The sequence below is a fragment of the Tympanuchus pallidicinctus genome, unplaced genomic scaffold, assembly GCF_026119805.1.
Source record: "Tympanuchus pallidicinctus isolate F22 unplaced genomic scaffold, pur_lepc_1.0 scaffold9, whole genome shotgun sequence".
Classification (NCBI taxonomy): Eukaryota; Metazoa; Chordata; class Aves; order Galliformes; family Phasianidae; genus Tympanuchus; species Tympanuchus pallidicinctus.
Genome location: NW_026294813.1, coordinates 2,776,679 through 2,792,529, shown reverse-complemented (window position 1 = coordinate 2,792,529; position 15,851 = coordinate 2,776,679). Strand labels below are relative to the sequence as shown.

The following is a 15,851-nucleotide window of genomic DNA, read 5'->3' as shown; positions in this document are numbered from 1 at the left end:
TGTGCGTATGCTTGCGTAAACATGTATGGAACTGAGCTGACAAAGTTCCAGATTCTAGCACTCTTTCTCAAGATCCTGTACAAACACAACCTGATCAGGTGAGCTTTCAGTCCAACTGTTTGATGAGAGACTTCTGGATATGCAAGATGTGGCCACATGATTCTTCATTTACTTTACTGCAAAACATGACAGAGATGGATTCTGATGACTATGTTAAACAAATGGTGATCTCAGTTTAGTTCCTTGTGGCCAATGCTATCAATCAGAACCAGCACTTTTGCTTGTAATTCCAAAAGTGAAATGGAGATATAAAGAGAAATGTCAGTTTAGAGATTCAAGGTAAACAAGTTAAACAAGCTGGTTGATTGACTTGCACCATTTGCTGCATATCCTATGCATCGTGGCTACGTACCTTTTTGGATGGAAGCAATCTAAGTCGTTTAGAAGACATTAATTCAGTGTTTGAACAGTCAAAGAATAAGGCTCACATATTTATCCTGGACCAGTGCCAAAAATGTTGAGATTTCAAAGATAGGTGTTAAATTGTCCTGCCTCTTTGTCTTACTATACCACTGTAGTTTCAAAGGAAGATGCTGGAAAGGTACTGACAAGTTTCTGGTGAAAGAAAAATACACATCTGAAATATTATGCACTGCTGTGCAATCTGTATTCCACCAAAACATGCATCTGTGCTCTTCTGGTTTAGATGTGTTTCTTCCCCATATAGTGCTTAGGAAAGTAAAGCACTTACCATAAACTTCTACATATAATGGGAATTCAATCAACACAACAGTAACTGGATGACAACCAGATATATTTTCACTGTCTCTTCTTCAGATTTTGAGGTGGCAAGCAGGAAAATACTCCTTTGAGATCTAACACCTACACCCTCCCTCAAGAATAAGTCAAATAGGACTCATTTTTCTCTTTCTAACCTGTTTTTTTTGGAAGCATACAAGATCTGCTGTTTTTGTTACTCAGGAGAACGCTCTTCTCTTGAAAGTCTGTTGCTACACAATAAAGCTGTCTAGGATACTTGTCATGGAAAGGAGAAACTTGTAAACTACTTCTTGATATGTACCTATGTTGCACTAGGGAGATTATGATGTAATGGCCAATAGAGTGGCCAAAGGCTGTGTTGTCCTTGTCTTGGCAGCTTCTGTCTCTTCCTCGCTCTCCTCATGGTTCTTGAAGTCCTCAATGGATAACAGCATGGTATGAGCTGTGGTGGTGTGGTAGGCCCTGTTGGCAGCCGGCAAGAGGAGATACTCATGGGATACCTACATTTGTCTTCTATCTGACTGAGGTAGCAACCTTGTTTTCTTGCTATCTGAACAAATGCTTTAGTTTCCCAGCTGTTAATCAAAAGACTGGGGGAAAGAAGAGGTTCTGTGGCTGCATTTGGAAAGAAAACTACAATAACTGCATTTTATGAAAACCTGAGCCACCAATCTTTACATTAAATAAGGCAGGAAAATTTGTCTCAGACAAATTCGACACTTCAGGAGATGCAGGCTAGTGTTAAAATTCCAGTCAGGTTCACATGAGAGAGGTGGAGGAAACAGGGCTTGGGTAGAAAGATTACATCCAAAAGTGAGATGCAATGCCTTTTTCAGGTAAGCTCATTACACACTGCCCTGCTCTGCTCAGTGCCAAGCCTCCCTTTTTATGGCACATACTTAACACTTGCTTTGAAAAAGCTGCCTGCCACTTACTCAAGCAGCAAATTCATTAAAAAAAAATGTATTTTGTTGTCAATGGTTGCTGTGTGCCTCTTTGTCTTGTAAAAAACTAAGGTTGCTCTTGCACACCATGGGACATAGGTAATTTGTAAGTGTGAACTATAGCTACTACCCACTGCATGTATAATTCAGCCTGCCATATATAAAGCAAGGAAGCAGAATCATTATTGATCACACTTTATTTAAGAATTCAAATGGCTAACACAGGAACTATACATCACAATGTTTTATTTCTGCTGAAAACTGAATACTGTACCACCATTTCTACCACTGCATGATTCAATAGGCAAACATAAATGCACATTTCACAATGCTTCTGGAACAATTTCTGATTGCAGATATATAAATGTATTACAGATATGCAACATGTGGCTTATACTTCATTTTCCACAGTGATGTTCCTTCACCTATCTGGGTTTCACTTCAGAAGAAATGAAGCACTGCATGGAGAGGTAATTTACCTGGAAAAGAAAGAGCCACATATGTCTCTCCGTCTGAAGCAGGAAGACTGGACAAGTGTTTATTCACCTCTGCTGTTCTATGTAATCTGATAAAGTAAAATTAAGCCCTTGATAGAGATGGTGCTGAATCTGCACAGCCCAGCTATGCCTTGGTGTTGGCTTCAAATTTTGAGGGAAGCCAAACACATTTAACTTTATTTTATTTAATATTATATAATATATATATATATAATATATATATAAATAATATAATATTATTTTATATTATTAAATTTACTGACACAGTAACACATTTGTCACTGTTCTTTGGATTTAAGGACAACTAGTAATGCCCCACAAGGGAGTAAGCAGTCTAGCAATTGCGATGTCTGAAAAGTGGTTTCTACATATTCTTTACATTCCTTTTCCTGAAAAATATTGAATAACTTAGCATTTTGATTGCTCATTTCACATTTTTGACAGTTTAAATGCTCCTTATGGAAAAAGAGGTTACTTCCCTGCAGAAGGTACACCCAACACCATGTTTCTGCTAAGCCTGCAGTGAACCAAAGCCTGAACCAGTAATCCTCACCGATTTACCTTGACATGGTCCTTCAATTCTTTTATTAAAGTGCAGGACTACAGGTATTTCATGTGTGAGGACAAGTGCAAATGCTAAGGACAGCCTGTGTAGTAAATTGGGTAGATATTCCTTTTGTTTCTAGAAATGTGGGCTTATTGTAACAAATCTTGAAATATATTGTGAAATAGAGCCATTCTACCCTCTTCCAGTTACAATGCTTTCTCACTAGCCCTGTCAAAACATACAAATTACTTAGCTACAATGATTTTGGTAGACAAAAAGGAAAATCGTGAGACCTGCACGCTAAAAAAATAGCCTAAAATTTTTAGTATTTCCCTTGCCACAGATATGTTTCCAGTCTCTGAAGCTTATGGTAGGTACAATGAATTATACAAGATGCCATATCACAGAAAAATAACAGCACCATTTATTCCCACAAAGCTGATGAAATGAGCAACACTTACAGTAATAACTCAAAAAATCCACAGTTATGGTAAAAAGTATATCTTTTCAGCTTAAACTAGAAAGGCCACTCCTCTTCCCTTCTACATAGTCTTTTTTATGCACAACACTTACTTTCAAATGTTTTAAAACCAAATAGGAAAAAGCCTTCAGATTCTGCATACACGGATGCAGAAATACAAAAATAAAACCTCACTGCAGAACTAAGCTCTGAACTGGCCAGAAGTCTCTCTGTTATCAAGTCAGTCATGTCCATGCATCACAAAATCTGCAAATTCTAAGTGTTTGTCAAAGCACTGTTATTAATTCGTCTGCTCATGTTGAAGAAAGTAGCGCAAAATTATATGAACCTCAGTGGAAAAGGATCTATGTCAAAAATAACAACTTTGAGCAGAGAATTCCTGTTGTGTTTGTCTGTAAGTAAGTTTGACTAAGAAGCCCTTGCCAGAAAACTGTTATTACTGTAAGAGAATAGAAGCTGGCAAGGTTTGGATGATAATTTCTAGATTTCTGTGGATGCAATTGTAGGGCATATTTGGAAGAAACAGACAATTTAGTGCTGTATGTTTCTCAGAATATGAATGGCAACATGCTGAAAGCTGTCAATTTTTATTTTTATTTTTTTTGCATTCTGTGCTTGTTACATGCAAATAGGAGAAACTTTACTGTGATTGGTTAGAAATACTGTTTTGCAGAATGTTTTCTGATCTGTTTGCCATAGAGATAACTTGTTAAAAAAAGCACTGCTGAAAAATAGGTAAACTATCTCTGGATTCAGGACTGTTTGTTTCAGGTAGATTGGGTGTGCAATTATCCTTCATTTGAGGAAGGGGTTGCCATAAATGCGAGGTTGCAAGGTTCCTTTGCCAAGATCACCTTTTAGCACTGAGATGAGCTTTTAGCTTTTAGATCACCTTTTAGCACTGAGATGCTATGTGGTTTTCAGTAAGAAACAGCATGACAACTGTGAGTCCTCATTCTTTTTTTCTTAATCATTTGTAGTGTTAGGGATGTTGAAAATACTGCTTTGATACTGCTGCAACCTCCAGCCTTTATCTGAGATTGCTTAGGGGATTAGGCTGTGATTTGAAGTGTAAAGCATTGTCTGTTACCACTTGAGTCAGTTTACTCCCACCTGGCACAGATCTGCCCCTAGGGTGCCTTGAGGTTGTGAAACGCTAACAGAAATTTTCATATTCTTGCCAAGCAATCCTGCTGAAATGAGAAGCAACACAACTTGAGCCTGATTATGTGTTCATCTTTTGTACTTTGGTTTTGATTCTCAGCCCTTTCATGACACAAGCGGACGCAGCTGTAGATACATTCTGTTCCTTTCAGGGATGTACCTAAAGTTAACTCTGTGGTTCAGTATAATTTTACCAAAGTTTGATCATGCGCAAGGAATGATAGATCAAAAATAGATATTGCCAATAAGGAAGGGCCTTGACATCTGTTTGAACAGTTAGGAAAAAAATGTTCATCTTGAGACTCCGGAGTGTGGCCTTCCAATGTGCATGGGTAATCTAGGTGAAGAGGTGACCTAGTACTAAAGAAAAGAGGTAACAACAAGGAATGGTCAATATATGTGGGAATTTCAGAAGATGCACCTTGTTTTTCTTTTCCGCTTCTTCTTCCTCCTTTATTTTCTTCACTTTTGTGCTGCATCTGGATGTTCTTGGTAAATATGCGAAAGATTATGATTTTTAAGTACATTGCATTGAAATTTCTTACACAAATGTGTACGTGCATATAACATTTGTGACACCCATTTTGGCTTCTTTCTATAGAAACAATGCCAAAGTATATACATTTAAGCATGAGCAAGGCATGTATGAGAAACCTGATATGGAATATGACCTGGCTTCATGGTCTCTGTCTGTTCTAGTTTGTACCAAAATCATCTGAAGACATTTAGCATCTATAGATGTAACACTGCAGGACTCTGGATTTATTTTTCATTTATGAGAGACAGATCTAATAATTACACAGTTTTCTAGGATATCAGAATGACCGATTCTGTCAACATCTGCTTTGTAACACTGAGACGTGTACAGAACCCTGCATGAGGTCAATGAAGAAAATCTGTAAAACTTAAAAGCTTTGTGACGTATGCATATGTATATATATATGTGTGTATTTGTGATATTAAAGCTCTGTGGGAGCTGACAGCAGTTCCTAGTTCCCAGGTACAGGTATGTGCACTGGCTTTTTCCCAGCTGTATATTTGGATGAGATCACTGTGTACACCCTTGTTTATTCACCCCTCAGAAACATGTCTTGCTATCTGCTGAAAGGAGACCCAACTACTTAGTCCAAAAAGAAGCTGGAATGCAGCTGTCCAAGTGCACATATTATCCAACTTGAGACAGAGACCATGAGTCTAGCACTCATGTAGTTATTTACTAGATGTAGTTATTTGGCAATGGAAAGAGTAAATGTTTTTCTTCTCTGAGGTACTGGAACCCAACAGCCTCCTGAAGAATAATATGCTTGCTTCCAGATGGTTGATGGCCTTCCAACCCTATCCTGGACATACAAACTTTAACCTTGTTTATTTGATTCTGATTCTTTAAAAAAAAAAAATCCTAATGCATTAGGGTTCTGTGACAGAGTTAGTCATAACTTGTTTGAGATTTGTGTTTTCAAAGTTGCATAATTCATTTATGTGATATAACATTGCTTATTTACAAAACAAATGGTCTAATGCATACATTTTACAATATTCAGAACAGAATTTTGTCTGAAAAGACAGCGCTTCAAAATTTGTTTCAATGGGCATACTAATGTATGTATCTCATTTCCTTTTGCTTCCAGTGAGATTTCTCAGAGGGGACAGATTTGCATTGTCACAGCTGGCCAGCCAGGACTCCTGCTGAATCCTTCCCAAGGTGCCAGCCTTCCTGCCACCACTGAAAGGCAGACACCTACCCTCTGGTTCCCAGTGAACTTTCTGACCTCAGTTTTCTACTTAGAAAAGTTAAAGAATTACTTTACATCTCTTTTCTTACTTAAGCTTTCTATTGATTTAAAGAATTATGCTTTAGTTATACAACACTATAGGGTGTTTGCATTAACTACATGAAGTATAATAGTGGATTAATAGCGGAATACTTCCCTATGGAAAATGATTATAGGTTTTACCCTTCCAGAGTTGGAATAAAATGCTGCAGGGATAGGAGAACTTACTATTGTTAACTCTTTAAATCCAAAAGTATCAGCTGAACTGAAAAGTTGGGTCATTTTTTCATTCAGTAAATTATCATGACATAGAGTTGAAAGATTTGTATCCTTTCCAATGCTTCTTGAGCTTTTATGTCATTGACTGTATTTTTTCTTTTTTTAACAGATCAAGCATTAAATCATTTGATTTGTCTGGAATCTCATTTTGAAAGTCATTATTAAATCCATCAGGACCTAGAGCTGTGTTAGAATGATTTAATATTCTTAAAGTTCCTCTATATTAGCTAGCAATCCTAATTATAACATTACATGTACCACAGTGACAGACAAAATGTAACACATCAAAATGATTATAAATGGTTTTGAAAACTTGAAAATATTCATTTTAAAAAGGAGAAAATGTGGCTGCTGAAACAGTCTTTTAAAGTGCTATTTTAGATGTCACAGAACCTCTTTTCATTTAGCTGTTGATTGCATTATTGGAAATAATTACTTATTTTAAAGGGATTAAGACAGTTTACTTGCCCTCTTGTAAGCATACTTCAGAGTGTATAGTGTTGTATATGTATGGTGATAAAAGAACTCTAAATTCTCTAGATAAGCTAATGATTACAAAGTTAACAATTACATGCATTATGATTATTAAAGAACAGATTCACATGGTAGGTTATATATCAAATATTAATTGTGTGGGCTTTTTTTAAATATTCCTTTATATTTGCTTGCCTTGTGGATGATCTCAGATCTGGCATATCTCATTAAAGCCCAATCTTTACAATGAGCATAGCATTATTAAGTTTTGCCTGGCATTTTCTGTGACATTTACTGCTTTAAAGTGGGAATTTCATAAAGAATTTAATTTATTGTTGCAGCAGTTCTGTGAGTGAAGTAGATTTTGTCTTTATTCAAGAGGAACAGAAGTTTCAACTGCTAATGACACACTGATGTGCTGAGCTTTGATGAAGATGCAACAGGCCAGCTTTTCAAAGTGCCTCTAAGGCCACTTTCAGTGGATCTTTCCTATATGGCTTTTCATGAGTATTATTAAGCTTTGTTCTGGGAGAAGGAAAAAAGAAAAAAGTGATTGCATTTTTCCAGGAATTCCTGTGTATTTTTTTTTTTTTTTTTTATTTTGTTGCAAAGTATTTTTCAAAATTTGTTTTCCAGTATCTTCCTCATAGTAAAACAAAGGCCAGTAGAACAAAGTTTAGGTTTTTACAGTTTAAGTAGGGCAAGATAGTTAAGTACAAAGTAGTGCAAAGTAATTAATTGACATCAAGCAAAGAGTATTGTAGTTGTTACATGTGCATTTCTGTTCTTGCACAGCTCTCTGGGTTTCCATTATACAGCTTCATTAGATTGCTTTTTTTCTAACTGTAGCACTCTGTTTTGTGGTTGCCTTATCAGTCTGAACACATTTTTCAGCTCCTGTTACAAGTAAACAAGGCACCTACCTGATTATCTCATTCCCCACCTAAATCCAATTAGTCCCTGGATTACTGCCTCTCGGTACATTGGATGGGGCAGTCTTTTTGAAGAGGCTGGGTGCTGAACATGTCATTAAAGATCACCATACATGCACACTGACAGAGGCCAGCAAAAGTTTTGAAGGAAACCTCTGTTGTGATATTTCATAAATTTGGAGTGCTTAACCATGCAGCCATACTGGGCAGCTGGGGCAGGCCGACACAGAGGGCAACCAGCCACAACAGGAGGCTAAAACCTCACACAAAGGGTTCACTGTGGCTCTTTGGTCTCAACCTGGCTGCTGGATAGAAGTACTAACAAGGAGTTTGGGATTTGGGGATTGCATGCAGGTTATACCAAGGGATACATCCCAGCGTCTATGGTCTGTAGCAATTTTTTTTTGCTCAGATATCTTGCTTTTCTTTCTTTTCAACAGTATCACCTTGTGCTCTTTCCCTTGCAGTGAAGACCAGCCTTCCTCTTCTCCTACTCCCTTCACTTCCCTCCAGTTTGGGTCTGCACACCCTTTGCTACATGGATTTGGTAGTAACAACCATGAAGGCACAGGAGAGAGGCCCCACAGCATTTAGCATTCTGAAAAGCAGTGTCAGGAAAGGCTTCTCTCAGCCTTCATGACTCTCTTACGCTTGGGCGGAAAGCACACTCATTTCAGACAACCTTTGGGTGGTTTATAGCATACAGAAGGACGTTTTTATACTGGTCCTGAGTGAGTTAAAGTATGTCTATTGCCAAATTTGGCTCGATTCTCAATGTGATGCTAAAATCACACCCCTGTCAGCAAGGTGATCCTCCCACCAAATTTTGTTTGTCGTTCTAGATCATAAAAGCACAAAAGCACAAAAGCATTATATTGAACAGCTGTGAGAATTTTTGTGGTGGTTCAACAATGGGTTAACCAGCATGCTATTCTTGGAAAGTTGGAAAGCTGAATTGTTTTGGTTGACAATTCCGCAATTAAAATAATGATAATAAAAAAATTCCAAAGCTACACTAACAAAACATATTGATTACAACCTCAGCTAAACTGTCATCACAGAAAACTTTTTTCTTGAATAGGTTGCATAATCATAAGCAGTTCAAGACAGATAGTTACAGTATTGAAAGTGTTGGGCAATGCCATGACCACATTTCAATCTGGTATAAAGAGTGAATCATTCTTTCAGTATACATCCCTAGTTTTGACATACTTCTTAAATTGCTTGTGTTGGAAAAGCTTAAGCTGTGACAATGATTCACACAGGCAGCTTTTTTATTAATGTATAAGATTATATTTTCCAGTCTGAATGGTTTTACCATAAATCTGAGCTCTGGGAATCAGTGCATCCCCTACCAGAATCATTAATTAACACGAAGAAAAACTATCACTGGGGAGGCATAAACTCTAACCACTTAATAAATGAAGACAAGTTTGTTTAAGTGCTTCAAATTTATTATGTTGTTGCTGAAAATGGGCAAGAAAGATGAAATACTACATATGCAAAGATAATTCGGAGCATGAAAATCAATACTCGAAGAAGAGAAAGGGGAAGGGAAGAAAGGAAAGGTAATACACTGAGAAGGTGAAAATTATTGGCCATCAAACTTGTTGATATTGAAATTGATGAATTATGAAATTAACTACAGAAATTGCATTTATACATACGAGTCCTGCATTACTTCAAAATACTGTTGTTATTGTTGTTGTTATTTATTATTTTTGAAGTTCCAACTAATTTTTGCCTGTGAAAAGAAATTGAGAGTTTGGTTGGGTTTCCAGAATCTAGAATTATCTCCTTGGCTCTGAAGCCATCTGGCACAGCCATTAATTTTTTCCACAACTCATATTAGCCAAATGTGCAATAATGTCTAATACTTTCACAGCCAGCTGCCTCAGATTAGCTTCCTACATAAAACCAACCTGATTTCAGAAGATCTGTATGCCTCTCGGGACTTTATGTATTTTTTTATCAGTCTGACTTTCAATTATTATTCTTTTTTAAAATCTTTTAGAAGTATTTACCATTGCTTACATTCTGGAACACAAAAATAGTATTGAATTTTTAACACACAGTCTTTATACAAGCTGAAAGTTTCCTACATCCCTATTAATTGGTATTTTTCTTTTAAACTGTCAGGTACTGATATAAAATATTGAGTATCGAGATTTTGGTAGTAAGCGAATCTAAGAATATGGATTCGTCAACTTTAGCTACCAAAACACTACTTTCAAACACATTTTTTCAGACCTAACTATTGTCGTATTAAACTACTAATTAGGCAGATACAACATAGAAAAATAGTTGAAAAACTAATAATATTTTTGTCAAAGTACCAATGGTTATATAATAGTACTAAAGACATAATTAATCCATCAACAGATCAAATGAAGACCAAATTTTTGTCTAGAATCCACTGAATTAATGCTTTTGCTTATTTCATACCTTTCATAAAACCTGGTCAAAGATCTGTAAGATCTAGAGACCAAGCATCCCTTTTGATGACAACAAGCTGACAGTATAGATAAGGTAAGCAGAGAATCCAGGCAGCTTTAGAAAACCTTTGTCTCATGAACATGCTTATATAATAGTGGGAATGATGGCTACAATGAGTTTCTTCTTTATTCAGTCTCCCCTAGAAATACAATTGAAAACTCAGTTTTGGTACAGGGCAGGAAAGAAATAAAGTCAACCAAAATAAGAATGATGGGAAAAAGAAAACCAAACCCCTCTGTAACATGATTTTACTTTGAAAATTTAAGTATTGAAGGATGTTGTTTTTTGCTATTAACATTCATGGCAAAGCAATACAAGGAAACAAACAAACGAACTCCCTGCCTTCCCTCCTCCCCCCCTCAAAAAAAACCAAACAAACAAAAAAACAACAAAAAAAAACAACCAACAAACCAAACCAAAACCCACCCCAAATTGTTTTTTAATTCTGGTCAACTGAGAAAGTAAAAGTTAACTTTCAAATAATTTACTATATACATAAGGTACATGCACTAAAAATCAAATGCATCTTCAGATTTTGTGTCATGACATTTTGAGTTTGGGAGAAGATGGTCGTAGTTATTAATGGGAGAGAGAACAAAACACACTGCAACTCAGATATATACATATGTTCAACAGAGACTTAGCTTTTATTCTTTCTGTGAGCAAGGTTCATACAATAAACAAAACTATAGCACAAATATAGTGTGGTTCCATTTTTAGGGCTCCCACACAATAGTTGATTTCTCTGAGAAAATCACAGTTTTTCCCCAAGCACAGCGCCTGCTCTATTTAGGAATTGTGAGGCCTGGGATGAGGGCAGGGGGAGCTCAGAAAAACCTTGTGGGCTGCCCCAGACCCGTTTCTGCCTCAGTTGTTGCCATGGAGCTTTGGAGAGCCTGACAATTCAGGGCAATCACTGGATCTCATATTCATTCCCCATTTCCATGTTGATTTTTAAAGAGGCTCTGGCTAATGTCTGACATAAGGGATTTCTGTCCAGAAACTCAGTGACCTATACCAACACTGTCAACTAGGGCCTTAGCATTTAAGGAAAGGATGTAGAATAGACAGCTGAGGACTTCTGCACCCTCCCAGGAAAGTCCACCAGCTCCGTGAGACTGGAAAATCAAAACATTTCTCAACGTAGGGGTATAAGTTAGGTTTACTTTATTTCTATTGAGCTAGAAGTTAAAGCGTGGTTTTGCAACACTAAAGAGAGTGGTCAGAATACAGCACGGAATGCAGCTATGCTGCTCTGGTTTATATTTAGTGTTCTATAGCTGCCTCTCAGCTGGACCATGGCTATGGCTGTGTAGCCATAGTACAGCAAGGGTCTCAAAAAAAACCAACTCCTCAATTCTCCCTATTCTATCTGCACCTGGAGTTTTGGTTAGCTCTAATTTCCATCCTGTGCCTGAACCATACGTTCCTGTCTCTCCGTTGTCATTGATAGACACTAGGATACTGTGTGGTAAAATAAGAAATGCTCATTTCCTTCCTCCTTATCTGGTTGCAGCACTGTGAAGGAGCAATGGTAGCTTTTGTTAAAATGTGTTGTGTGAAGCAATAGCTTTTCAACAATTTCATGGGCATCTTAATATTGAATTCTGTATTAAAAACAGACTTCATAAAGCAGAGTGTGAATTTGAAAACAGGGCTCTTCAACTGAGTAACGTTCCTGTTGTGTGCCAGTTGGTAACAAGCATGTGCCAAACTCACGCTGCTCTTCCCTGCTGCTGGTGCACTGCTATATGCCTCTGCCACACATATGTTGTGGAGGGGAGGGAGAATCTGTGGAACGTTCCTTGCTCAAGGGTTAACCATCAACAGAACTAATACTTCTGTCAGCTGGACTTTATGTCCTTTCCAGTTCAGGATATGCTCAGTTCTATGCTATGAAAAGGTCTGCAGAATTCGCGGCTGGTACATTTCTGTGTCTGAAGTCAAATTAAGACAGTATCACTTCTGCTGGCCCTTGACAGTGCACCACCTGACAGCCCCAGTGAACCTGCCAGAAGCTGAGAGCAGGGGCTTCTGATGATTAGTCACAGTGGTACAACCCCACAGCAATGCCTTGAGGGGGACTTATCAGTGGGGTTTGCTTCCCCCTTTTCCCACACAACTTTGACTCCCTATGATACATAATGGCCCAAAGAGTGTTGGGCGTAATTCTTGGTTTTTACCCTGAAGGTACGAGAACAGTAAATGTCAAAGTGTAAACATTTGCCAGAGGTTTCCTCTAAGCGTGATATCCTGCCGGTCTCCTGACAGTGATTCATGCACTGCTAATGCAGCTCCTCAAGTGCCAATTATCAGGGAAGGTGTCTTTAGCAATTATTCTGTTCAGTCCTGATCACATTATCTCTAACTGACAAGTTGGTAGCACTCCTTGGACTTGATGAAAGCACCTATAGCAGGTGGAGGCCCATGGCAGCTATTTTTTCTCCCTTGGCAGGGATACCTTACATCTGGTAACACAGTTAATATACAGTATGTTGTGTTTTTCTTGGGCTTAGTACATGTTCCACTGGCTATTTCTGTTCAGGCAAGAGTACCTACTGTTGCAAGGATTTACAGGGTGGCATGACTAGCCTATTAAGGCCTCTTGAGATGATCTGCAGCTCAATAAGCATGTTCAAATGCCCTTGCTTCATGCTCTGCAGGTGCCACAGGAAGTAAACTGTGCTTTGCCTTCGTTGTCATAAGAAGCTCTTGAAAGGAGTGAGAGAGACTGAATTGATTCTCTTGGGAAGGCATGAAGTGGCTTCTGCTTCCTCTGAAGTAGGAAATTCCCTCTATCCTATGGCCTAAGGGGACCCTCAAATACAAGAAAGGACTTCCAAGCCGTGCTGTTTGCTTGGCAGTACCTGCTCTAGCCCACAGTCAGTTGTGGTTGTTTTATCTGCTTCTGACCCATTGCTGTGCTCACTATCCATGCCATGCATGCCAATAGGTTGTATCTCACCAAATGAAACCTTTTGAATTCATCACATTGGATACTGCTTGAGAGAAGTACTATAGAAACAGAACTTATCAAGTAAAAAGGTAAGATGGTCTTCAAGGCACCATTGTATGGGTTTTCAGTAAATCTGAATTCCAAAGAAAAGCACTCTGATTTTCAGGAGGAACACACTTCTGTTGGCCTACTTTCTGTTAGTACTTCTGCCACACAGCTTTTTTTTTTTTCCAAAGGTAAGGCAGGAACAGAAGTGAATGAACCAACTCTTATGGTAGGAATGTGCTAATGAAACATTTATACATCACCAGAGCAAAAGTCTGGAATTAAAAATTGAAAAGCCTATTCATATTACACTTTGCTTTCAGGATTGGCACTAATTGGCAATAGTGCTGGCAGCCTCCACAGGGAGGGCAAGAACGGAATGAGCATACAGACCTACTCATCCAAAGAAGGGGTGCTTCCAGGTCAGCTTGATGCACAGGTACTATGCAGAGGGAAAGCAGCGCGCTGCTACTGCTGCAGTGCAGCTCCTTCATTCGGAGTGGCCTGCACTTGCCAGAGCTGTCGGTTATCTCAGGGGAATTTCTCAGATTCTAACCCCACTCTCAAAATGTGTATGTGAAAAATGCTTTTTTTTTTTTTGGAGATGTCAACTTTGGCGTAAATACACAGAAATCAGATTGAAAGGAGAGTGTTGCGAGCAGTGTAAGAGAGTCTGACGGAACCCTATCTAGTTATACCTAAAATGCAATGATTTGAAGAGGAGTAATGCCGTTGAACTATGTTATAGTTATTTCCATTTTTTTGCATTTGACCCATTTGAGCTACACCATGGCACTATTATTTGCCCTGCTACTTGTTCCAGTGGCTTTAATTTTTTTTTTAATTAATTTATTTTAAAGGAATATTTAAAAACACTAATTGAAAAAATGTCAGGGCAACCGTTGAGGCCCTTAAAGATGAAGGTGTTCTCTAGGGACGACTTGCAAAAGCTTCCAGGTGCCTTCCTCCTATGATCTGCTTTGGTGTCACTGCCTTTGAAAGCCGTCCACAAATCCCAATGCCAATGTCTGTTTCAAAGTCAAACCCCCAAACGGACCTCGTTCGCATCAAGACGCCAACGAGGTATCTCGCAAGCGGCACCAAGCCGGCTTAAGCTGCAGGCAGCTTCTTTTCCGTAGGCGCACTGGGAGGAGAAAGCCCTACCGCCGTGCGAACACCTGCCCCTATCGAAAGCCGCAGAGCTCGGCCAGCAATCCTCCCCCTCAGCCGCGCACCGCCCGCACGGCCCAACGCTGCCGCCCTCGCCCCGCTACCTGCCGGCCGCGCCGCACCGCCCGCACCGCGCCACTCCGCCAGCTGGCTCCTCCCGGCCGGCCCCGCCTCCCGCCGCCTCTCGCCACCCGGGGAGCGCCGCGCGCCTCGGTCGGGCTCAGAGCAGCGCGGCGGGAGCAGTGGGCGCGCTGGGAGTCTCCGGCCATGGCGGAGAAAGTTTCGGTGGCGGCCGACGGGCCGCGGGCCGCCGGATCCTCTTGCTCCGGCTCCTCCTCCGGCTCGGAAACTCTGTCCGAGGAGGGAGAGCCCGGCGGCGGGGTGGCGGCGACGGCGGCGGCTGCCGGCGCGGAACGGGCGAGCCGTGGCGGGCGGGCGGACGAGGACGATATTTCGCTGGAGGAGCGCGATGAGGAGGTGCGGGGGTGAGCGGGTGGGCACGGCGTGAAACGGCGTGAAACGGGACGGGGCGGTTGCGAGCTCCAGTGCCACACTCCGCAGCTTCGGCTGCTGCCCCGGCCTCTTCTGGCTGCGGTGCTGCAGCGAGTGGGCTTGCGACTCTCTGTATATTTTTATTTTTCATTGCGTATATATATGTATATATATGTGGCAGAGGTGTGTGTTGTTTAAGGCGATCCTGTTGATGCTAGTGTATCACCTTTGGGTAGCGTTGCTGTAGAGCAAACTCCTCAATGTCAGACGGAAGTGATGGGCAAGGCTCCTGAACTACGGTAATCCTCTTAGGAGAGCTAATGACAGCCCATGGATTATTGCAGAGCTCCGTGGGTGATAGATCCGTACGTGATAGCAGCTCGGCGTGCTATGCCTCTGCTCCTCTCTTGGTCCTGCTGCAACGTCGTGTAACACACATTTGGGAAAAAATTCCCAAATCCAAAAGCCTATAATACAGCAAAATCACCCTTTTGCGTCTGAGACAGCATTTTTATTGTGTTTGTGCAGTATGCACTCCTCAAGGGTATTTCTTTCCACATCTTCAGACCGCATGTTGTTCTGCTTGGCTGCTGCTTCCCATTGCCCTTATTGACCACCCCATGCCCACCTCAGTGCAGGGCAGAGTTCCTTCTCACTGTGGACAACTTTTAAGTTTCCTTTTTGGTGATATTTCTTTATTCACTGCCTTCAAAAGGTTGTGCAAAAGCTTTTTCAGAGACCCTGGCATCTTTAGCGGGGTGCCTGCAAGCCGCAGGCTGAAGTTATTTGTAGCCTGTTTGGCTGTGGTTGCTGGGAATTCTC

At 40.1% G+C, this 15,851-nt stretch overlaps 1 protein-coding gene across 4 annotated transcripts in view; it reads left to right on the top strand.

Moving 5' to 3' along the window:
• Positions 1-14,789: 14,789 nt before the first annotated feature.
• MAST4 (microtubule associated serine/threonine kinase family member 4) overlaps positions 14,790-15,851 on the top strand; it is a 284,153-nt gene continuing 283,091 nt past the window's right edge. For all 4 annotated transcript variants that reach the window (XM_052670248.1, XM_052670246.1, XM_052670247.1 and 1 more), the window contains exon 1: positions 14,790-15,014. In XM_052670248.1, coding sequence (XP_052526208.1) covers positions 14,805-15,014 — 210 coding nt within the window. In that variant the 5' untranslated portion in view covers positions 14,790-14,804. The remainder of the gene's footprint in view (positions 15,015-15,851) is intronic.